At 41.7% G+C, this 24,186-nt stretch overlaps 1 protein-coding gene across 1 annotated transcript; it reads right to left on the reverse strand.

Moving 5' to 3' along the window:
• Nucleotides 1–89: 89 nt before the first annotated feature.
• GLT8D2 (glycosyltransferase 8 domain containing 2) lies at nucleotides 90–22,648 on the reverse strand (the record flags this gene model as incomplete). The annotated part of the gene is made up of 9 exons (XM_082849422.1): nucleotides 22,599–22,648; nucleotides 20,388–20,480; nucleotides 12,945–13,116; nucleotides 10,261–10,378; nucleotides 8,875–8,959; nucleotides 8,135–8,247; nucleotides 5,687–5,853; nucleotides 3,086–3,198; nucleotides 90–262 (listed from the first exon to the last, which is right to left on the reverse strand). The coding sequence occupies exons 1-9, from the start codon at nucleotides 22,615–22,617 to the stop codon at nucleotides 90–92; spliced, it is 1,053 nt and encodes a 350-aa protein (XP_082705548.1). The 5' UTR covers nucleotides 22,618–22,648.
• Between the last annotated feature and the right edge of the window lie 1,538 nt (nucleotides 22,649–24,186).

Below are 24,186 nucleotides of genomic sequence, written 5' to 3' on the forward strand. Positions count from 1 at the left end.
TACTGTTCATAAAGAACGGTGGTATAGTAGGCTACAAATGGACAATTCCACATTATTTATACAGGAAATATTTAAAATGTCGTGTTATATCAGCTGTTGGGATGATGGAGTTTAAATATCCCTGCAGGGTCAGGAACAAACCAGCTCTCCCATAAGTCGTTGTGAACACTAGGGAAGTCCCAAGGTTTATGTCTTCCATTCCAGTGGAGTAGTTTTGCTTCCTGCAGAAAATGCTCCGAATATCTGGTATCTGGATTCCAGCCTTCATTGTGTTTAGAGGAAAGTAATAGGTTTGTTAGGAAATTTAAATTTTATATTAAAAATTCAATACAAGTTCATCATAAAAAAAAAAAGAAATCAGACAAATCAATGGGTATGCAATGAAGAATTTACCACCCACCCTAATTTTCCAAAATAATCACTGTTAAAGAGTTTCTCGTGAAATTCTTCCAGTAATGTTCTACCTGTATACCAGTGTGTGTGTGTGTGTGTGTGTGTGTGTATTTTTTGTACCCTGCCTTTTAAAATTACTGTCTTGGAAAACTTTGCACAGCAGCACATGTGAATTCACCGAATCATTTTTAATGGCTGCACAGAATGGATATATGACTGTTGAGTGAGTTTCTTATTAAGGACATTTCGGCTGTTTCTATCCCTTCACAAGCATAAACAATGCTACAGTGAACAGTCTTCTATGCATATCTTGTACAGATAATATCTGTAGGATAAAATCTTGTATATGGAACTGCTAGATTGAAGGGTCTGTGCTTTATAAATTTTGATAGGAGATTGTCAAATTGTCCCCGAAAGACTTTGTATTAATTTCCCTCCCACCCAGAGTTTATAGTTCTTGTTTCTCTGCATTTTCCGTCCTTAATATGGCAGCATTTTCTTTTAAACAGTCTTGTGTTTACCCTATAAAATGTGACTGAGAATGAGATCTACTTTTTAACAAGCAGCTGCCGCCATTTGAATATTACTCTCCTCATAAGTAACCGCTTAGAGACTACGCATTTACCTTGATATTGTTATTGCTCAGGATATTTTTAGAATATCTCTTCCAGAAGTACATTAAGATCTTGTGAATATAAATTTTTTAAATATCCCTATGTTGCATTTTCTTTCTAGGAAAGAGAATGTGGTGTTTTCAAAAAAACAACTGAAAGTCCATTGAGTCAAGAGAGGATGAATAGCTAGAATATTATTATTCTCGTTTAACGTATGATGTAAGAGGGAAACACCCCCCTCCAAACCTTTCTTTCAGTATTCATAAACATAGCTGTGCAGGGAGTTGCAGAAGAGGAGCTAGGTATTTGGGCTATAGTAGCATAATTGGAATAATTATCAACTTCCAAAGAATCTATACAAGGAAATGCTCGTCTGGGGAGCAAAGCCTTCACGTGGGAAGTCTCCAGGAAGTAGGACATTGTCTATCAGCCCCACGACTGAAGGACTCTGTAGGGGCTTGCAGTTCTGCTTTTAGCTAAATAAATTTCATAAATTTTAAAAATCTTAAGCCTACCTGTTTAGACCCAAACTTAATACCCATTCGTGTTACACTGCTTTCTGCTTTCAACAAACTCTAAGACGGAATCATTTTTCAAATGATTTCTGTGTAGCTTTACTTTGCAGACCATCCCTGATTCCAAAACGTTCAGCAGAGACGTAGGCTCTGTTCTACAAGGAAAAATGACTTCTCTCCCTTGGGAAGATTCTGCTCCTTCCTACTTGTCAATAAGTTAGATGGTTCATAAAATGTAATTCTGAGTCTGTTCCAAGATCATAAAATGCTCTAACCCTATTGATCTAAGCTCCGCATAGCTGTTCCTACGCAACATTTTAATAGATATTCCACTTTGATGAGATTTTCTACACACTCATCACATGGAAATGTGGATGTTTGACCTAACAGGGAACCCAACATTATTACAAAGCGAATCAGACAGAATATTAGTGTCCTTAATGTCCCCGTGTCACCCTTCTATGCATACGGATGCTCAGAAAACTCGGGAGATTCTGGTGAGGCAGAAACAAACCTACACAGCATCATTCAGAGGAGACAGTAACCCAACTTCCACAGTTTTGTCTGTCTTTCCTTTTACAAGGGAGAGTAGGGGCCGTATCACCTTGCAGGATCGTTCTGAGAGAAGTAACATTCACGTCTATCCCTGGAGCCTAGCCCAGGGCTTGGCAGCGTATGGGCACCTGGTAAATATAAGTCCACAATCCACTGTCTCCAGTTCTAAAATAATCAATCCCCAAATGTCTGGAAACAAAAAGATTTTTAATAACTTCTTTGGCAGCAAAATCTATAACCCTTTCACGGTACTGCCTAATATAAGTATGTGCACAACATTACCTTTTAAAAATTCAAAACCTTTCTATATTTCTAAACAGATCTGGCCCAGTGGTTTTGGCTAATGGGCTGTGGCCATATGTTTGAATGAATGTGAATGTCTTCTGTGCCAGGCTCTGTTCTAAGCAGTTTACACATATTAGGTAATTTGTTCCTTGTAAAAACATAAGGTTCTATTAGCTTCCTTTCACAAGTGAAGAAACTATGGCACAGAGAGCTTGAGTAACTTGCCCAAGGTCATAGAAAATAGCAGAGTTGGGATTCTAGTCCATACCCCAGAGCCTGTACTCCTGTAGTGAAGAGTGAATAAAAGACTTGAGGGACTCACGTAGTGCGTGAGAAATTGCCGGCTATCTAAATTCATCATAAACTATTATGGTAATTCATTTGGTTTTGTCCACTATGGGCTACTGCAAGAGGGCAATAAAGGCATGTGAAAAAGTTCTGACAGTGAAAGTTCCATCGTAACAATAGTTCATGTTTAGCAAGCACATACTATATGCTAAGCATGAGTCTAATTGCTTTTCCTGAATTCCTAGAAACACATCTCTCAGGTCATTTTTATCACCTGCATTTGCAGAATCTGAGGCTTAAGTAACATGTCCAAGGTTACCTCCAAGGTCACCTGGAGGATCTGAATTGAGGAAGCTGGTGCAATAGCACACGCTCCTCGCCTTGGTGCTCATTGGGTCTATAAAATGCACATTGGTGTTCTTCTGAAATACTTACCCAGGTGCCTTATGTGCCACAGGGGGTTGATGGTGGAGTATTTCCCGTGAAACACAATCAGCATTGGGGAGGTGGCCACCCCTCCTCCCAGGGAGCTGCTGTAGAGATTTTCCCTAAGAAACAGAATAAAAAAGCAACATTTGTCCTGGAGTCCCACAGACTCAGATGAAGCAGAATCTAATCATTTTAAAAGGTGTAAGACAGTCCCTCACCAGAATCTAATCATTTTAAAAGGTGTAAGACAGTCCCTCACTATATAACTATGGTCTTTCATTTTTCTCCAACTTTTTATTCTGAAAATTGTTAAACCTACACAAAATTGTAAGACGAATACCATGAACTCCCATATACTTTACCTTGATTCACAGAGTGTTAATATTTTGCCATTTTACTTCTCAGGCCATTTTATGGCAAACTTCGAAGATCCCAAATTCTGATCCTACATTATTTAGAATGACTTTACTCACAAATTCAAGGTTATGATAATATTAAAAATATCCAGATAAAAAAGATGGACAAGATATACAATGCCATGATAATAGTAGTTGTGTTATTTTTATTTTCTCTCTTAAAACTTCAATGATGAAAAATGATTTAAAAATTCAATCTTTATTTTACTTTACTTTTCTTAGCTTTAAGTCAGTCAACGTATCATGCATATTTTAAAGTTGATCTAGGACTTCCCTGGTGGCACAGTGGTTAAGAATCCGCCTGCCAATGCAGGGGACATGGGTTCGAGCCCTGTTCCCAGAAGATTCCACGTGCCGCGGAGCAACTAAGCCTGTGCGCCACAACTACTGAGCCTGCACTCTAGAGCCCGCGAGCCACAACTACTGAGCCCACGTGCCACAACTACTGAAGCCCACGCACCTAGAGCCCGTGCTCCGCAACAAGAAAAGCCACTGCAATGAGAAGCCCGTGCACTGCAACGAAGAGCAGCCCCCACTCAACACAACTAGAGAAAAGGCCCGCGCGCAGCAACTAAGACCCAACGCAGCCAAAAATAAATTTTTTAAAAATTCTAAAGTTAATACAAAAAATTCAATCTTTAAAAAGTTGACTTTACAAACAGGACTTAATAAATTTCATTGGGGGCTTAAACGGACGAAAGACCAAACACAGACATTGCTTTAGGAAATCAAGCTGGATTCATTTTTCTAAAGGATCCTTAAGGAAGTTAGTGATGTCAGGATACACAGCACATTTTCCAGGACAGATGGAAGGGCAAATTTCCACACCCTAAGATCCTGCAGTTATGGATTATAACGTCTAAGTGAATGAGGGTAATATCACTGTTCAGGAAACCCAGCATTCTCAATCTTAACAGGCCAGAGGAAGTCTGAGCATAGGCTAGTTGGAATATATGCCTGACATCATCAAACTTATTGTTATATAATATATTGTTACCGAGAGCAATTCAATACAGTACGTTCAGGCATCTCCCTCAACCCCTACAGGCCAACATGAGTTTAGTCCAGGTATGTTCCTAAACTCAGTACAGTGGGATCAGTACAAGGATCAATTGCTCTGATGTCTCCAGGAACCAGACTCACAGGGCCTGTGACTGGTTGTAGGCTTACCCCCTAACCCATACAGGTATAATACCTGTTCTCTCCCTTCCTTAAAATGTTGAAATATCTTCCTGAACCTGCTCTTCTGGAATACTATCTTCTGTCTATGAATTTCAAACATGGCCTATAATGTTTTCCCCATCATATTTCTTTTGCTAATGATATTACATTTAATTAATTTACAATAAAAAGGTAGTTCATATGAGTTCTTTGATATTTAAAATGTCTTATCAATATGTATAAAGATGAAGCTTGTAAACTGTCTTGTTCAACTCTTCTATAAGCTTTCTAATTTTTAGTCTTTATCATTTACTGAGAGAAGTATGTTAAAATTTCCAATTGGTATTGTGAATTTCTAAATTAGTTTTTGGAATTGTCAATGCATGGATTATAAATTTTAAGGCCATGTCATTAAATGTTGTTAAGTGATATTTTTTTATTTTTATTTTTTGCAGTACGCGGGCCTCTCACTGTTGTGGCCTCTCCCGTAGCGGAGCACAGGCTCCGGACGCGCAGGCTCAGCGGCCATGGCTCACGGGCCCAGCCGCTCTGCAGCATGCGGGATCTTCCCAGACCAGGGCACGAACCCATGTCCCCTGCATCGGCAGGCGGACTCTCAACCACTGCGCCACCAGGGAAGCCCGTGTTAAGTGTTATTTTTTAAAAAGTTGACTTTATAAAATAATTCTTAAAAATAAATCTATGTAAGAAGGAGAAACTCGACTAAGATAAATGATTTGCACTCAAAAAGGTTCACTAGAATTCTGGGAGAAGATTTAAAAATCACATTACTAAACAATTTATGAGAAAATGTTTGTATAATAAGGGATTGCACAGGATCTCACCTCCTATGACATATCGTTTGAGGACGGATTTTTCATCCACTGCTCCCTTTTTTCTCAACAGTGCCTCTGTAAGAAAATCTGACCTCAGATGTCTGAAATATTTCTAACCCCTGAGCTATGCATAGAAAATTAATGGAATAATTTTACTCCCAAGCATGGAAAAAATGGTAGACGGCCACACATACTCTACATTTTTTTGCATCCATTTCTCCAATTGTTTGGTGATACGCTGGTGCTTCCATTCCGTCATGTTGGCAACAATCACACCAGGATTGAAAGAGCAAGTGCTGGGGCTGATGCCAAGGTCTTTTATCGTCTTCTTCCGGTAGTCCAGATAGCCCATATACGTGTTCTATAAAGGAAGAGGATATGTGTGCTTTTGACCAAGGAATCTTTTGCTTCTGGAAAATAACCACTTTCTTGAGACCATCATGCAGCACCTGGGCTTCCTCCTGTGTCACTGGCCACTTCCTGGAGTCCCTTCCCAGTTTTCTCTTGTTTCCCCAACCTCTAAAAACTGAGTGCCCCTAGTCTCATGTCCAGCATCTGCTCCTTTCTGCAGCATCAACTCCCCAGACAGCCTCATCTTGTCTCATGGCTCTAAATCTCTCCGCGCAGACAGCCCGGACCTCTCCTCTGGATTTCCAGGTCTACTACATCTGCCAACTCTATCTGTCCTTGTGGGTGCTTAGTAAGGCAGCTCTCCTTACACCCCAAACTGACCCCAATCCTATCCCAAACCTGCTTTCCTACAACCTGCCCTACTTCAGCGTCCACTCCATCCTTCCAGTTAGACAGACACCTAAGGTCATTAGGTCATCCTAGACTCCTCACTCACTTTTCATCCAGATCTCCGCAAATCCTGTCAGTCCCATCTTCCAAAATATATTCAGAAGCCAACCACTTTTTTGCTTTTTGACCGCGCCACATGGTTTGTGGGATCTTAGTTCCCCGACAAGGGATCAATCCTGGGCCCTCAACAGTGAGAGCATGGAGTCCTAACCACGGGACCACCAGGAAAGTCCCCAGAAGCCAAGCACTTCTTACTGTCTCTACTACCTTCCTGGTCCAAACCATAACTACCACTCACTGGATTTCTGCCAGCTCCTCCCAACCTGTGTCCTGCTTCCACCCTTTTCAATCCCACTCTGTCTCAGTGTTACTCATCTGCTCAAAGCCCCTCCCGTGGCTTCCCCACTCATTCAGAGTAAAACCCAGACTCCCTAAAATTCCTGCCATGCCCTCCACCATCTACCCCACCCCCATTACCTGTCCAACTTCCATTATTCTCCCCCTTGACCCCTCTGCCACACTGACCTCCTTGTTCCTTTAATACACCAAACACACCCCTGCCTCAGGACCTTTGCGTTTGCTGTTACCTCTTCTGAAATGTTTTTCCCCTAAATATCTATTAAGATAGTTGCCTCAGCTCTTTCAGGTGTAGGCTCAGCGACAACATCTCAGTGGAGCCTTCCCTGACCACCCAACTTAAAATCCAACCCCACCTCCACCCTGATCCTCTGTTCAATATTTTACTTGCTTGCTGACCGCCTCTTCCCACTAGAATGTAAGCTACCCAAAGGCGGAATTTCAGTTTTATCTGCTGTGTTACCAGCACCTAAAACAGTGTGAGACACATAGCAAGCACTCAATAGCTAGTTTTGAGTGAATGTAAAATGAGGAAGGACACACCATTTCACCCACCTCATGGTATGCTCAAAGACAACATGGATGTAATGGAACTATTTAAGCACTTTTCTATGTGCAGGCACTGTTCTAAGAACTTCATGCATATTACCTCATTAGTTGCATACGATAGCTTTACATGTATTAACTAATTTAACTCTCCCAAGAACCCCACCAGAGAAGTATTGATACTGTTATTACCTCTATTTAAGAAATGAGGGAGAAAACCACTGAGTAAGTAACTTGCCCAAGGTCATAAAGCTGCTAAGTGATGGAGCCAAGATTTTGACAGGCAGTTCTGGCCCCAGGGCCTAGGCCTTAAAGTGTGTCACAGCTTAAATGTCACACATGTAAAATTATTTCCTGGAACTTTTTTTGAAGAACAGCATTCGATTCGTAAGAGCATCTTGTATTGTAAAGCCATTCTTTTGGTTTCGGTGTTACATCTGGGTTCGACTGTCTTCATTTCTACCAGGGTAAGGAGCTCTTTACCTTGGAACAAAATCAGTATTTTCCTCTACTGAAAGGAGGGGGCGGGGAATAATGGTCAAAACTCTGAAAACAGAACCAAAGGTTCAGTGAGTCTCTTTTACAGAAAGCACCATCTCTGCCATAGAATGTGGTTGCGAGTGACTTAGATAACAACCATCGTTCCTGGAGCATTTACTGGACACTTTGACATCATGTTATTTCATCACAACTCACAAAAACACAACCAAATAGATGCTACTGTTGCCATGTTTCAGGTAAGGAAAGCGGGACTTGCAGGGGTGAGTAACTTGCCCCGGAGTCGGTGGGAGCAGAGCTGGGATGTGAATGGGAAGCCCGGGCCCCTAGCTATTTGCCTCCCAGCAGTCCCCCAGTCTTCTCCAAGGTGAGGATGACACTCGTTCTGAAGTGCAGGGAGGAGAAGGGGCAAAGGGAGGATTCCCGAGACATGTGCCCACCTGCAGCCCCACAAGTCTGTGTATGTCCTGGGAGGAGGGCAAATCGCAGTCATCTGAGAAAGCTGCCGCGTGGCCCAGGGCCAAGGTGGTGTCGTACAGCTCTTGGATGTCCCCTGGATTCACAAACACCACGAGTTACAATAGTATAGCACTCATTCTAGGGCTAGATAGAGCCTCGAGCTTAAACAATCCCTGACTTTGCTGTGGGGGAAAAGTATGTGATCCTTGGTTTCAAGTGGCTTGGCGATTGTCTTGATAAGAACAGGTCATATCAATTTAAAAAGCCACTTGATAATAAGCTCAGGTCAACACTGGTCAGATTTCTTTATTTCTGTTGCTGTGTACGTACCACACCAATGCTCGTCTTATTTTGCACGCACGCGAGAGAGAAGGTGACATTTAACACTAAAACTTAGCTCGCTTCTAAGAATGTTATCAGTGAGGTTTCATCCCCCTACATTTTAGGCGTGCAGAAAAAGGAAAGGCCACCTATTACAGACTTTTACAAGCTACTTATTACAGACTTTGACAATCAGAGAGTGGCTCTCAGAAAGTCAACTGGATTGTCCCAGAAAGTATCAATCCGTTTTCAAAGTATTCCCTGATTAACAACACTATACTCCCCAATTTAATAAGCGATCAAAATCACTGAGCCGCTAGATGTTTCAAAAATGAAGAGAGACGGTCATTCTACTTATCAGCTGCTCTGTTTCCGAGTGTTCTTGGCATCGTGAGCATACCTTGTACGATTACATCATCATCCAAATAGATGACTTTCTCGTGTTGATGGATAAGCAGAGGGAGATAAAATCGAACAAAGTTCAGCTGTTAAAACAACAAAAGCAGTGATTGTGGGGAAAAGACAGAAGGCCCAGTGACTAATAGGTGTGCTGTGGGGGGGTCAGCTTTGACCATGGCCTCTGCTCAGCTCCAGGTCTGGAGCAGAATAAAACAGAGGCTGCAAAGAGGTCTCACCTGAGCTTCCTGATGCCCAGTTTACCCGGGCCCTGGGACCGAAACCAGCGCTGGTCAGCAGTTCTTCTAGATCCAAACCCCCCCACTGCTGAGACTGTCACCGCTTTCATCTCTGTGAACTGATGCAGCGGGAGTCACAGAGGCTGTCAATCTTTCTGGCCACAAACCGTCTGCTTTCCTCTACACTCAGTAATTTGACTACTGTCAACTAAAGCAGCCTTAAACACACATGCATACTTACGTGCACGCACACACAGTGCACACATACGTACACACGTGTGCGTGAGCACACACATACGTGCACACATACATACACACACATGTGCGTGCGCATGTGGAGCTCATCTCACACGTCATCACATCACACACACAGGTTCACCCCCTTAGCTCCTTGAACCAGAAAAAAGCCAGAGAAGCATGGGCTGAGGATGGGGGTCTTAACGTTTTAATAGCTACAATACTGTACAATGCAAAGTCCCAACTCAGCTAGCACTCTTGATAATAAATATCTGGAATTGGGAAAAGATCTTATCATCAGAGGGCTTCGAATTTAGTTAATTTTCAAGGATGGATCTAAATAATAATCACATGTAGAAGGTGGCTGCATTTTCTGTACACCTGCCATCAAAAACACCACTCTTTATGCAGAAGAGGGTCCCTTTTGTAAGAGCTCTTGCAGTAAAACACCTTAAGATTCCCAATGCCAGGAAGAAAGTTGGTGTTTCCTGAAAGTATGTCAGTACTCTGAAGTATATAATCCATCTTGCTACCATTTTTCCTCAGCTACTGGGATACTCTGAGCTAAGTGTAAGGTCCCGGCACGGTACACACAACTGCCTCTGAGCTGGGAATACTTTTTCTAGGCCTCGTAACTCGGGCCCTCCCCTGCCCCACAGGCATATTTACACACATAAATGCATCCTGCATCTTCTTACGCTTCGTTTCTTCTTTCATAGCTTCATTATGGTTTATGTAAACCATCTTACATCCTTTCTGCAGTAGGTGGCTTTTGAATTATAAATAAGCAGCGTTTGGTGGACACCTAAAACTGTTAGGCTTCTACACCATTCTGTGGGCATCCCAGTGGCTGGTGTTCGCACCGAACAAGGTCTCACTGAGAACCATCCCCGACATGTACGATCCCTACTCACAGGCTGGAGCAGTTCAGGCCTCGCGGAGTCTGGTCTGATCTTTCCTTTGAGGACCATAGGGTTGAATTCCACGATTTTAAAGTTTATTTCTCTCAGTTTAGAATGTTCGATCCATTTTCTAAAGGGATGACAAAAACAGAAAAGAACCTCAAGCACACACCTCCAAACTTTCCTCAATTTGCCTATTGCCTCAATCTCTTGCCTCCATAGAAAGTTAAAAATAAAATATGTGCAACCTTAGTAGAGTCTAGTCTATAAATCCTTCTGATTTTTTCCCCATCTGGTTTAGCTTTGAATCTTTTTTTTTCATTCACATAACTTTCTGCAAAGGAAATGAAGCAAAATAGTGATAACCAAATATCTCCCCAGATCCACATAATCTCCACAGGAAACTAGAACAAAAAGTTCCTTCTTTCTTATAAAGCAGCATCTGTGGTTGACGGTGCTCTCCTTTTTATTTTTATTTATTTTTTGCGGTATGCGGGCCTCTCACCGTTGTGGCCTCTCCCGCTGCAGAGCACAGGCTCCGGACGCGCAGGCTCAGCGGCCACGGCTCACGGGCCCAGCCGCTCCGCGGCACGCGGGACCCTCCCGGACCGGGGCACGAGCCCGCGTCCCCCGCATCGGCAGGCGGACGCCCAACCACTGCGCCCCCAGGGAAGCCCGATGGTGCTCGCTTGCCATGGGTTAACAGCACTGTCAGGAAGCCGGGCCTTCTGAGCCTGCTGCTTTGACTGAGTCGCGCTTACTCTGCCGTTTTGACTCCAAGGGTGATTTGAATGTGCCTTTGCCTCTCAGTCTTCTGTCCCTGCTCCCCACTTTCTCTTCCTCCTCCTCTCCACCCTCTCCCCTTACGTGTTCTCAGTCTCACAGAACTTGAAATACCCTGAACTTCCCTTCATCTCTACTCTCTCCACTTCCTCCATCCTCCTTAGAAATAGTCGCTGTTAACACCTGGGGATCTTTCTGGGTCTTTTTCTTTACAGAAATACATATATGTACATGTACAAATTTACAGTTTGGGTGTTTTGATTTCATTGCTATAGATTGAATGTCCCCCACAGATTTGTAAGTTGAAACCTAATCCCCAGTGTGATGGTATTTGAGGGTGTGGATTGTAGGAGGCGATTAGGTCATGAGGATGAAGCCCTCATGAGTGGGACTAGTGCCCCTTATAAAAGACGTTCATCCCAGTGAACTCCCTTACTCCTTCTGCCATGTGAGAACACAGCAAGAAGACAGTCTGCTATGAAGCACGAAATGAGCCCTTACCAGACATGGAATCTGCTGGCACCTAGAACTTGGGCTTCCCAGCCTCCAGAACTTGAGAAGTAAATTTCTCTTGTTTTAAGCCAAGCCATCCAGTCTGTGCATTCGGTTACAGCAGCTCAAACAGATTAAGACATTCATCAAGTGGGTCATACTATATGAGGTGTACTGCAACTTGTATTTTCCACTTCGTAATATGTCTTGGAGATATTCTATGCCTTCTTTCTTTGTTAACAGCTGAATCATATTCCATAGTTCATTTAAATATTCTTTCACTGACGGACATGTAAGCACTTCACAATTTTTTTACCACTTCACATAATGCCGAAATTAACATTATTGTACATATACTCTGGTCATATGTACTAGAATTTCTGCAGCACAGATTCCCAGCTGTTGAAATGGAATGGTGAGTCAAACTATATATGCATATACCATTTTATTAGATATTGCCATATTGCCCTCCCAAAATTGCTTTACCAATTTATGAAGTGTACATTGTGTAAACAAGGAATAAGCATGTCCATTTTCCTGCACAGGACGGTGTCGTCCTATTTAGTTTCTACCATCCTGATGAGTGCAATGACACGCCATTGTTTTCATTTGCGTTTCCCTATCCGTAACATGGAATGCCTTTTCTTGTTTGCTGACCATTTATAGTGTTTTTTTCTGTGAATTGTCTGTATTCTGTGCTCATTTTTCTACTATATGCTCATCTTTTTGAATTTTTTTGGTAAGAATTCTTTGTACATTTTGGATAGTAATCCATTGTCTATAGTACATGTTGAAAATATCTTGCCTAATCTGTTGTGTGATCAGTTTCACTTAGTGTTTTTCACCAGTTAAAACTTTTTAAATATTAGCAGTCAAGTCTGTCAGTTTTTTTCCTTGGGCTCAAGGAGTCACTCTCCATACCCAAATGATACAATTATCCCACATTTTAGGAAGACATTCAGAATTTTAGTTCCTGTTTATTTCTTTTAAATCCAACTCCAATTTATGTTTTAGTATGGTGTGTGATAGGAAAGAGACCACTCTGCAGTTTAAAAATTATAATTAGTGATGATTCTGAGCCATATTAAATTATTATATTAATAGTCTCTCAGGTTAAGACAGCAGAGAAAAGAGAAACTTTTAGAAAGAAAGACTCATATAAACTGCTTAAGGATTGGGTTTCCTTCATTCATTAGATAATTCACTTCTGCAGAATGATGCATGGCCCTACCAGATTAATGAGACTTCGCTAAAATTTCCTTAGCTAGGAACACGTTTGTCAGGCCATCAGGTAAACCTCAGGTCATCCCCTTATTAATTTAAAGGACATTTATCAAACCAAAGAAGGGAATCCATGTAAAGAAAGACAAGGACAATTAAAAGAAAGTAGAAAACTCCAAAGTCTATAGTACACAGATTACCGTATTCTGGACAGAGTGTTCCGGAGTCCAACTACATAGAACAAAATGTTGGCATCAGTGTTGCTGTAGATGCTGTTGATGGCAGCCATAGCCGCACCCATCCTCCCTGCTGCTGCACAAATCACCACCGGAATCTCATCTTCCATATCCTCAGGAGTCTCAGAGTCATCATCTGGAAACATCAAAATCAGAGTCTTGGAACATGAAGGAATTTCACAGTGTGGAAGTCTTGCTTTCCACACTCCAGGGGGAAGATAGCATGGTGGGGAAGAGATTGCTGATGATTCTGCAATATCCCAGTCTCTCCTTCTCTTAGAAATACAACATTGGAACTTTAGCTGGCACATAGCCAACCACTAAGAATATTTTTCCAGACTCCCTTGCAGCTCTGTGTGATCAAGTGCTGACCAATGGGATGTTAGTGCCAGTATATGTGCAACGCCTGAGTTTGCCTTTAAAAGGAATATGCTTACCCTCCCCTTTTCTCTTCCCCCTTCCCATTGCCTGGAATGTTGATATGATGATAGGAGTTCAAGCAGCCGTCTTGTACCATGAGATGGAAGCTGCCTCTTGAGGACACCAAAACTATAAGATAGAAAGGATCCTGATCTGGATGATTATGGAACTGACACATCAGACTTTCACTTGAGAGAGAAAATAAACTTCTATTTTGCTTAAGTCACTATTATTTTGGAGCTCTCTTAAAGAAGCCAATCAGATAGCCTAACACATACACACAGTTGAAAAATATGTGAAGAACTGAAAAGCCTCATTTGATTCAACCTTCTTCAACTCTTGTCTGAATTGGAATATTTACCTTGCCTACATTGCTATAAAATATACTGCTTGTGATCTTGCTTTCTGTTATCCATGCTCTTGTTGACAGAGTCAAAAGTTGATGGCAAAAAAAGGAGATAAATGAAAAAGTATGACTAATGCATAAGATGAATAATTGATTATTCTTCTGATCCTTGGCTATGATATAAAATACTAATGTCATAACATCATATTTCGGTACCACAACACAACTTTCAGGTATGAAGAATAATAATTATCAGTATGTAGAGTATTCACTATCAAACAGATATCTGAGTTTTACTTAAAGCTCTCTCTTTCTTTACAGATGTCTTTTTGCAAAATCTCTATTATTCAGACCCAGGGTAGTTTTAGCTGATATTTAATCCAACAAACGTGTATGAAACTAACCACCAGGTACTCTGCTTTGTATAATTTAAGAGATATTGAAAGGCCTCCCTCTTTATCTCCTATATCCCTTCCACCACCTTCCTCCACAAGTGAAATTTCCACCACTACAATAATTTTTCACAGTATATTTGCTGGCATGAGATAATGCTCATAATATAATGTTAAGGGTGGTGGGGAGAGAACACAAAATCCTTTCCAGTATTTGATCCCAATTTGACACATGCATATTTGCAAATGGATCTATGTCTATTTATAGAATTGAGTAATTTTAATTTCCTTATTTGTGTTTCTTGTACTTTCCAAATTCTCCAAAGTAATTACAGGTTGCTTTTATAAAGAGAAGAAAAAATTTCTTAAGGGACTGTTCCTTTTGAACTAAACTGTCATCTTGGGGAGGTCCCCTAATCATGTGGTATGTTGCCTAATCATATGGTACCTGCAGGCATCTAAGTGATTTGCCTAAATGAAAATTTGACTATGTTTCTTCATTGCTTAAAGTTCTCCCATGGTTTCTATAGGATAGAGCCACATTCCATTCCTGGCACACGTGGATCCAGTCCCTGTTCACTTCTCTAGCCTTGTCTACTTCTATTCCAGCGTTGCAAAAATACTAGCGGTTCCCTGAATACTGGCACCATGTTGTCCCTTATCTTAATGCCTTTTCACAGGCTGTTTCTGATATCTGGAATATTATTTTCATCCCCTCCTGCATGTCTAACTATTACATATTCATTCCAAATGCAGTATAGACATTGGAGCCCCCAGGAAGCCTTTAACAGCTCACTAACACAAATTAGTTCAGCCCTCACCCATGGTCACTCTGTCCTTGCTTGTGAGTGGATTTACCAGGTGCACTGCAATTTATTTGGTAGCATGTCTTTCCTTTCTCTCCTGTAACACTGGGAGCTCTGTGAAGGCTGGAACAGTATCTTGTTCACCTCTGTCTCCTCTGCAGCTAGCCCAGTGCTGGAACATGGTAGATTCTCAATACATTTTGGATGGTTGGCTGGCTGGCTGGCTGGGTGAATTCATTAGAAACCTCTATTTGAGAACTCACCACACTGCATGGGAAGAATCTATTCATGTGTATGCCTCCTATACTAGACTGTAAGCTCATTGTATTATCCCCACTGAGCCTGGCACCTAGCAAGCACTTAATGAAAGTTTGCTGAAATCAACTAAATCAACTAAATCAACTAAACAGATATGATGCATTGGCCTTAGAGAACAGGGCCCTAGAGGAATAATTCATGGGTGACTCTTAGGGGCAAAGAAAGAGGGAAGAGGGAAAATCTGGGGCAGTACCTGGCTGTCAGGCTCAGATAGAGTCCTTTATCAGGCTATGGGCAGAATGAGGTTTGGAGGAACACGTCACCTTGAAAGAAGAGCACCCCAAGGGAAGGTCAAACACTGAGTTTACAGCTCTGCTGCAGACACATCACACTACCATACTGCTTAAGAGCCTCTGCCAGTCAGAGAATCTGGGAGCTAACCTAAGCCAAAATGCTCTCTGCCTAGAAGTCTTTCCTGGACAGAATGATAGATGAAGGCGCGTTGGAGGAAGGGTGGGAAGATTTTTCAACTGTAATTCTTCACCAATGCCCCATCCTAGCAGATCTTTGGGAATCAGCCATTGTACTACTTGGATCTGTTACACCAAATGCTGCCTGAGCCAGATCATTAAAAGGTTTGTTATGAGAAGCCATTTGGCGCCCATAAAAATCTCATATAATAATGGCATATGGACCAGAAATTTATTATATTGCTTTAGACCCTTCTCACAAGTAACTCTTATCAAACAATGTCCGTTTCTAGAAGAGGTGAAATGTCTGCACTCCCAGTGCCAAATCTCTGAATCCCATTTCAAATTAGAACTATTTTAGCCAAACATATAAACTTGCTGCACCCCAAATGGGCCAAGAGTGAATCACCAGCATGCTGACTGCAAGGAAACTGTCAGGAGATTCCATGGAGTGTCATTATCAGGAGATTCCATAGAATGCTACCATGTTTTTCTTCAGTACATGACTTCCCAGGGCCTCTGGACTTCACGTTATGACACTAGTTCTTTGAATTAATGTTTTAAAAATTGTGAAGATTAATATGGAATAGGTGAGGTACAGAGGATTTTTAGGGCACTGAAACTATTCTGTATTCTATAATGATAGATAAATGTCCTTATAAATTTCTCAAAACCCATAAAATGTACAACACCAGGGGTGAACCCTAATGTAAACTATGGACACTGGTGGAAATTCCCTGGTGGCCCAGTGGTTAGAACTCCCTGCTTCCACTGCAGGGGACACGGGTTTGATCTCTGGTCAGGGAACTAAGATCCTGCATGCTGCACAGCATGGCCAAAAAAAAAAATTTAACTATGGACACTAGTGAAAATGATGTGTTAACATAGGTCCACAGATTGTAACACATGTACCACTCTGGTACGGGATGTTAATAGTGGGGGAGGCTGTGTGTGTATGAGCGTGTGTGTGTGAGCGAGTGCATGTGTGCGTGCATGTGTGCGTGCGCACGTGTGTGTGTGTGTGTGTGTGTGTGTGTGTGTGTGTGTGTGTGGTGGAAAGGGGTATGGGGGAAATCTCTGTACCTTCTGCTCAGTTTTGCTGTGAAACTAAAACTGCTCTAAAAAATAAAGTCTATAAAATATTAACATGCACTTCTGGAAAATTCCAGTCAAACAGAAGAGTATCTAAATGGTGACTGTTTTCTGCAGACCTCACAGCCCACATTCCAAAGGTTACCAGTGTGGTATGTGCCTCTCAAACCCTTCTTAATGTACATACAAAAGCACATATACTACATATTATATAAATATTACATGAAATTTGATGTATTATTTTAAAACCAAAATACCACCCTCCCCCCCGCAAAGGAGAATCATTTAAGAGTTCTTTGGACTTCATCTTCAAAAGTAGCCAAAGAATTCAAGTGACAGGGTATCCCAGAAAATCTTTTGCAGTTAGTGAAATTAGGGTGTAACTAAGAACATTCAGAATACTACACACACAGTTTAGGTGATCTTGGTATAGTGGTGGGACAGCAGTGATTATAAAATGAAGGTAATTAACATGTGCATACTCTGCTGGGGGAGACTAAAGGGAAAGAGGTGTCCAGCCTAGAAAAACATTTCTCAGTGGATTTCCTATGAAGTCAATGTGTCTTGGGTTTAACTTTGAAACAAATTAAAAAAGTTTTAAACTGAAAAAGAAAATGAAATCATACTTTTCATAGTCTTCTGTAACCTGCTTTTTCCACTTACATACCACAGACATCCATCTTCCCATGCCAACTATGTTCTTTTGAGTGGTATTTCATAACACTGATTCCCTCTCTTTTTTTAAATTTTAACACTGTGTGGGATAAAAATGTGCTATTGGATCCATTCATGTGGTGAAAACACTTTATCGTATATAAATATATAGCCAATTAGTCAGGATGTGCATTTCCTCACAGTTCTTTTAACAGCTATTATAAAAGCAACTCATTTCTTTCCATGGAGAAAGGAATTTGCAATGTGATCTGCCAACTGAATGTGTTGGTTTATGGGCAGGAAGTAAAACGTGAGGAGTAACAAGCTCAAAGTTCAGACCACATTTGGCCTTGTATGACCTTCTCTCTCTCTTTCTCTCTCTGTCTCTGTCTCTCTGTCTCTGTCTCTCTCTCTCTCTCTCTCTCTCTCTCTCTCTCGACCTTTCTCAAAGCAATTTATTGAGTCATTAGTTACATACTGCTATGGACTGAATTGCGTACCCCTAAAATTCATATGTTGAAGCTCTAACCCCTAGTACCTCAGAATGTGACTGTATTTGGAGACAGGGCCTTTAAAGAGGCAGTTAGGTTAAATGAGGCCCACCCTTAATTCCATATGGCTAGCGTCCTTATAAGAAGAGGAAAAGACACCAGGCCACGTGAGGACACAGAGAGAAGGCGTTCCTCTGCAGGACAAACCAGCCCTGCCGGCACCTTGATCTTGGACTTCCAGCCTCCAGAACTGTGAGAAAATTAATGTCTGTTGTTTAAGCTACCCAGTCTGTGGTATTTTGTTATGGCAGCCCAGGCAGACTAACACAGATTTCTTTAAATTTACCTACTGTAAGTACATAGTTCAATGATATTTAGTAAATTTATCCCATTTTAGAACATTTAGAATGTTCTAAAATCCCATTTTAGAACAATTTTCATCACCAGAAAATTTCCCTTCAGCTGGGTTGCAGTCAAGCCACTCCCACTCCCAGCCCCAGGCAACCACTGACCTGTTTTTCTGTCTCCATAGATTTGCCTTTCCTAGAAGTTTCCTTTAAATGGAATCATATAACATGTGGTGTTTTGGGTCTAGCATCTTACATTTAGTATGTGTGTGAGGTTTATTCATATTGTATCATGTATTAGTAGTTTGTTCCTTTTTACTGTTGAAAAGTACTCCATTGCATGGATATAACACATTTTATATATTCAGTACTTGATTCACATGTGGATTGCTTCCAGTTTCGGGCTACTATCAATAATGCCCTACAAATATCTGCATACATATCTATGTACGGAAATCATTCACGTTCCAGAGGCTCCTAATGTTCATCTAGACCTGATTATACATATGTTTAATTTTTTATGAATTTTAAAATAATTAATTTTTGGCTGTGTTGGGTCTTTGTTGCTGCATGCGGGCTTTTCTCTGGTTGAGGCGAGCGGGGGCTACTCTTCCTTGAGGTGGCGGGCTTCTCTTTGCAGTGGTGGGGCACGGGCTCTAGGCATGCAGGCTCCGTAGCTGTGGCGCACAGGCTTAGTTGCTCCGCGGCATGTGGGATCTTCCTGGACCAGGGCTCGAACCCGTGTCCCCTGCATTGGCAGGTGGATTCTTAACCACTCGCCTCCAGGGAAGTCCCTATGAATTTTTTTATATTGAAAAAGTCAGCTTTGCGAGAGCAGGGACATTATTTTGTTCCTTGTAGAGTGTCCAGTGCCTAAGCCTCTGGCTTAAAAAAAAGTGTGAATATGAATGTATATAATGCACCAAAATAGTAATTGTATTTGTCTTTGGCTGATACAGCTACAGGTAATATTTTGTATTTTCCATTAATGAATATATTCATTTTGCTGATATAAAACAGTAAACTAACGAAAAATAAAACACTACTGGTGCTACTTAATTTTTGTGTGTGTTGGCTTTGTATGTTTGGAGAAGTGAGGTTCCATCCCATGCAAGTCACCCCTGAAGAGGGAAACTGGGCTCCCAGTGCAGCTGGAGGAGGACATATGGTCAATGCAGCGAGTTTGCTCATAAGCGAAATTATTGAGAGACTCCAGAAGGGTGGATGCAGAGCAGGCCACTCAGAGTGAGGTCCGAAAACCAACAGCCTCAGCATCAACTGGGAGTTCATCAGAAATGCAAATTCTCAGCCCCACCCCCGAACTACTGATTCAAAACCTGGGGCCAGGACTGTGTTTGAACAAGCCCTCTGTGTGATTCTGATATGTGCTAAGTTTGAATAGCACTGATCATTCTACAACACAACTGAAAATTTGGCCTTGGGTTGATATTCTAAAAGCAGTTACTTGGAAGCTGACTGAATTTTTGTTTCTCTCTGAACCCAGCTATTGGAAGGACTCAAACTGTGTTCTTAGGTATCTCATCTTGATGGACCACATGGCTGCCTGCCTGCTCCGTTCTTCTTTTTTTTTTTTTTTTTTTGCGGTACACAGGTCTTTCACTGTTGTGGCCTCTCCTGTTGCGGAGCACAGGCTCCGGACGCGCAGGCTCAGCGGCCATGGCTCACGGGCCCAGCCGCTCCACGGCATGTGGGATCCTCCCAGACCGGGGCACGAACCCGTGTCCCCCGCATTGCAGGTGGACTCTCAACCACTGCGCCACCAGGGAAGCCCCGTTCTTCTTTTTTTTTAATATGTTTTTTCTTTGCGGTAAAATACGCAACATAAAATTTACCATCTTAACCTTTTCAAGTGTACAGTTCAGTGGTATTAAATACATTCACCCTGTTGTACAATCATCATTGTCATCCATCCCCCTAACGCTTTTCATTTTGTAAAACTGGAACTCTATACCCATTAAACAACAACTCCCCTTTCCCCTCCCCCCACCCAGCCCCCGGCAGTCATCACTATGCTTTCTGTCTCTATGAATCTGGCTACTCTAAGTACCTCACGTTGGTGGAATCACAGAGTATCTGACTTTTTGTGACTGGCTTAGGTCACTTTGCATACCTGTTTCATTCCTGAGCACAGTCCCCCTATGAACTTTCTTATACAGAATCCCACAGATGGTCACAATCAAAAGGAACAGCAACACCTGGTTAACTGAAATAAAAACAGAAACATGTTCAAGTATAACCTATCAAACTGCAACTGTGGAATAAGTTTAGAATAGCCAGTGGGAACAGACGCTGTCCCTGACATACACAGGACTGGAGGCCTGGAACCTTTCTCTAAGCAGGTAGCACGTGGAGTCAAGAGTTAATCTGTGATACTGCCGATACTCAAGGCCACACAGATGTAGTTTAAGGACAGCCAGGGCTAAACCCAGGCAGTCTGACGGCAGAAGCTACAACCTTGATGACTGCATGATGTTGCCTCTGGAGCCACTTTCTGTGCAGGAATACTTTGTTTCAAATAATACCCAACATTTATATGACACTTATGATGAGCCAGTGCTTATTATGAATACATGTTCTTAGTCATTATAACAGCTGCTTCTCAGTTAGTTCTACCACTGGTCAAGGATGATGTACATAAATCTCTTGCCCTGAGTAAGAGGTTAGAAGATCCCAATACCTCTTCCCAGTCTAAGCCTCCAGGGCCATCCTTTCCAAAACAGTGATGCTTGCCCTTAGGATCTACTGAGAACTAGAATGGTGTCGGACAGTGTTTTCCTAAGTATGGAGCCATACACCACTGGTTGTACATGGGATGATTCAGGAGGCTTGTGTTCATAGCATTAAGTAACATTAAATCACAGTGAGAAATCAGTCCTAATTTCACATGCAGGCAGGTAACCAAAGCTACCCAGAATTGAATAACATTACTCTAACCATATATATTTGTACAATCACCTTCTTCTGAGACATAACTGTTACTCTACTTATAGTAAGGATATACACTTTCTATTACAAAATACACTTACAATTTTTTAAATGAGTCAATTTAAAGAAAATAGTAAGTCATGCACAGAACAGAAGGAACGCAGATGATGAAAAGTTGAGAAAGTGGTACACTGCCATATGCAGTACACAAATGCCTGCAGTTTGGTAAACACTGGTAGAAGGGGAAAGGGCTGGGATTTGAAGTCAGACTCAAATCTCATTTTACCACCTACTAGCTGTGTGGCCTTGGACATGTTACTTAACCTCTCTGAGCCTCAGTCTGCTCATCTGCTAAATGGGGATTGTAATAATAACCACTACCTTGCAGGGGTGTTTTGAGAGTTACCAAAGGCAATGTAGGCCCAATAAAGACTTTAAAATCATTTCGTATTATTATTTACTATTTTTGTGTGTCAAGATATTTATACTTATTGGCCTCATACTGATCTATTTTCTGGCCCCTAGGCCTTTGTCTTCACATTTGTAAAAGGAAGGAGTTGGACAATCTCCACGGATGCCTTCCAGAGCTATGTCCTAAGGCTCAATGGTTCTGCCTTGCTGACATCCATCCCTTCTCTGCCTTTCTGGGTTATCAGATTCAGCCAGAGACAACCAGATACTATACTCAGTTTAAAACAAAACTATACAGAAACAGAAGATAAGGTACAAAGTTCTATAGTTTATCGATACAACTGATTAACATTCGCTTCCCACAGCCACTTTGACGAAGCAGCCTAATGTCTACTACCATCTGACCCTTTTTTAGTATAAGCATGTCCCATGCAATATTGGGGATATATTTATACTAAAAAATTATTCATAGTTTATTAGAAATTCAAATCTAACTGTATATCTTGTCTTTTCATCTGCCACATTGGGCAACTCTATTCTGAGGGTAACTAACACAATTAAGTAATTATTTTTCCCCTAGATTCACAAACAACTGCATATAAAATCAGAGGCAAGTCCAGGTTTTGATGGGGTCTGAAGATTACATAATTTGAAGTGAATCTTTAAGAATAAGAATACGAAATTACAAACACTAAATTAGGCAGAAACATGAATACTTATTTAAAATGAGAAAATAAATAATATTTGCAACTTTTACGGAAACATCTGACCCCTCTCATGAAAAATCCACCTCTGAACAAAACACTCAACAACTTTCTACGGAAATCATCCTCATATGATGATGCCAACAACTGTCTGTGGGAAAACTATCCATGAAAACCAAAGAAGATTAAAAAACAAAAAGAAAAAGAATAAGATTCAGCATCAAAACAGTCCTCCAAAATATCTATTTTTAATCATAATTTTTAAAAGTTTGTAATCTTACTTTTTCGTAACAAAGCCATGTGTGTTCATGTGGATAAAAACTGTGACCTGTGGATTAAAGAATAAAAATTATTTTTAAAAGACAATCAACCCAAAAGTCATAATACAATTATTAAGGACTACATCTTTGACCATTTGCTATGTGGGAAATTTTGCAATCATTCTTTTTTTTTTTTTTTTTTTTTTGCGGTACGCGGGCCTCTCACTGCCGTGGCCTCTCCCGTTGCGGAGCACAGGCTCCGGACGCGCAGGCCCAGCGGCCATGGCTCACGGGCCCAGCCGCTCCGCGGCATGTGGGATCTTCCCGGACCGGGGCACGAACCCGCGTCCCCTGCATCGGCAGGCGGACTCCCAACCACTGCACCACCAGGGAAGCCCTGCAGTCATTCTTAACTGTTCTGAATCTAGAATTTTTAACTAAATAGTTCTTGAATTCAGCGCTCACCTCTTCAAATTGATCTCTCTGGCTGTATAAAACGTACAAAGGGCTCCCAAAGCGTAATCTTTTACCTTCTCCAGAAACTGCCCTGTCAGCCCTCTGGGTTAGCAGATCAGATGCACTAACTGGAAGAAATGTCACATAAGACGTTTCCCTTGATGTAAAATATCAATCCTGTGCCTTTTTTTCCTGCTATCATAACTTCATTCCTTTGATAAGGAAGCTTCTACGTCTTCAGTAATCCCTTGTGAAAACAGAACCATCCTGAGAGGGGCACATTTTATGCTCCATTCAATCATTCAGTAAATATTTATTGAGATCCTACTAAAAGCCCAGCACTGTGCTATGTACTGGGGATGCAGCAACGCACAGATCAGTCCCATTCCCTATCATCATGGAGCTGCTTTCAGTACAGAAAAGAGATATTAAAATGTAACAAGTAAAATAATTAATTATGGTAAGTGATATGAAGTAAAAAACAGAAGTGCTGGGATAAAGATGAATAGAGACCGGGAGGCATCTTGGTGAGAAATCAGGAAACACCTCACTGAGGAGATGACATTTGATCAGAAGAAAGGGCAGGAGCCAGTGGAGAGAATGCAGAAGAGCATCCCAGGCAAAGGGAACAGCAAGTGCAAAGGCCCTGGGGCTGATGATTCTAAGTACCGCAAGAGGTTCAATGAGGCTGGAACAGAGTGGAGTAAGGGAGAGACTGGCTAGAAGAGGCTGGAGACAAACTGTGGGGTCTGTAAAGGAATATGGATTTTATTTTATTTATTTTTTTGGCTGTGTTGCATCTTCGTTGCTGCACATGGGTTTTCTCTAATTGCAGTGAGCGGGGACTACTCTTTGTGTGGTGTGCAGGCTTCTCATTGCGGTGGCTTCTCTTGTTGCGGAGCACAGGCTCTAGGTGTGCAGGCTTCAGTAGTTGTGGCTCGTGGGCTCAGTAGTTGTGGCTCACGGGCTCTAGAGCACGCAGGCTTCAGTAGTTGTGGCGCACGGGCTTACCTGCTCAGCAGCATGTGGGATCTTCCCGGACCAGGGATCGAACCTGTGTCCCCTGCATTGGCAGGCGGATTCTTAACCACTGCGCCACCAGAGAAATCCCTGGATTTTCTTTTAAATGCATGTAACCCCCTCCATCAGCCTT

Source organism: Leucopleurus acutus (genome assembly GCF_964270905.1).
Source record: "Leucopleurus acutus genome assembly, chromosome: 11".
NCBI lineage: Eukaryota > Metazoa > Chordata > Mammalia > Artiodactyla > Delphinidae > Leucopleurus > Leucopleurus acutus.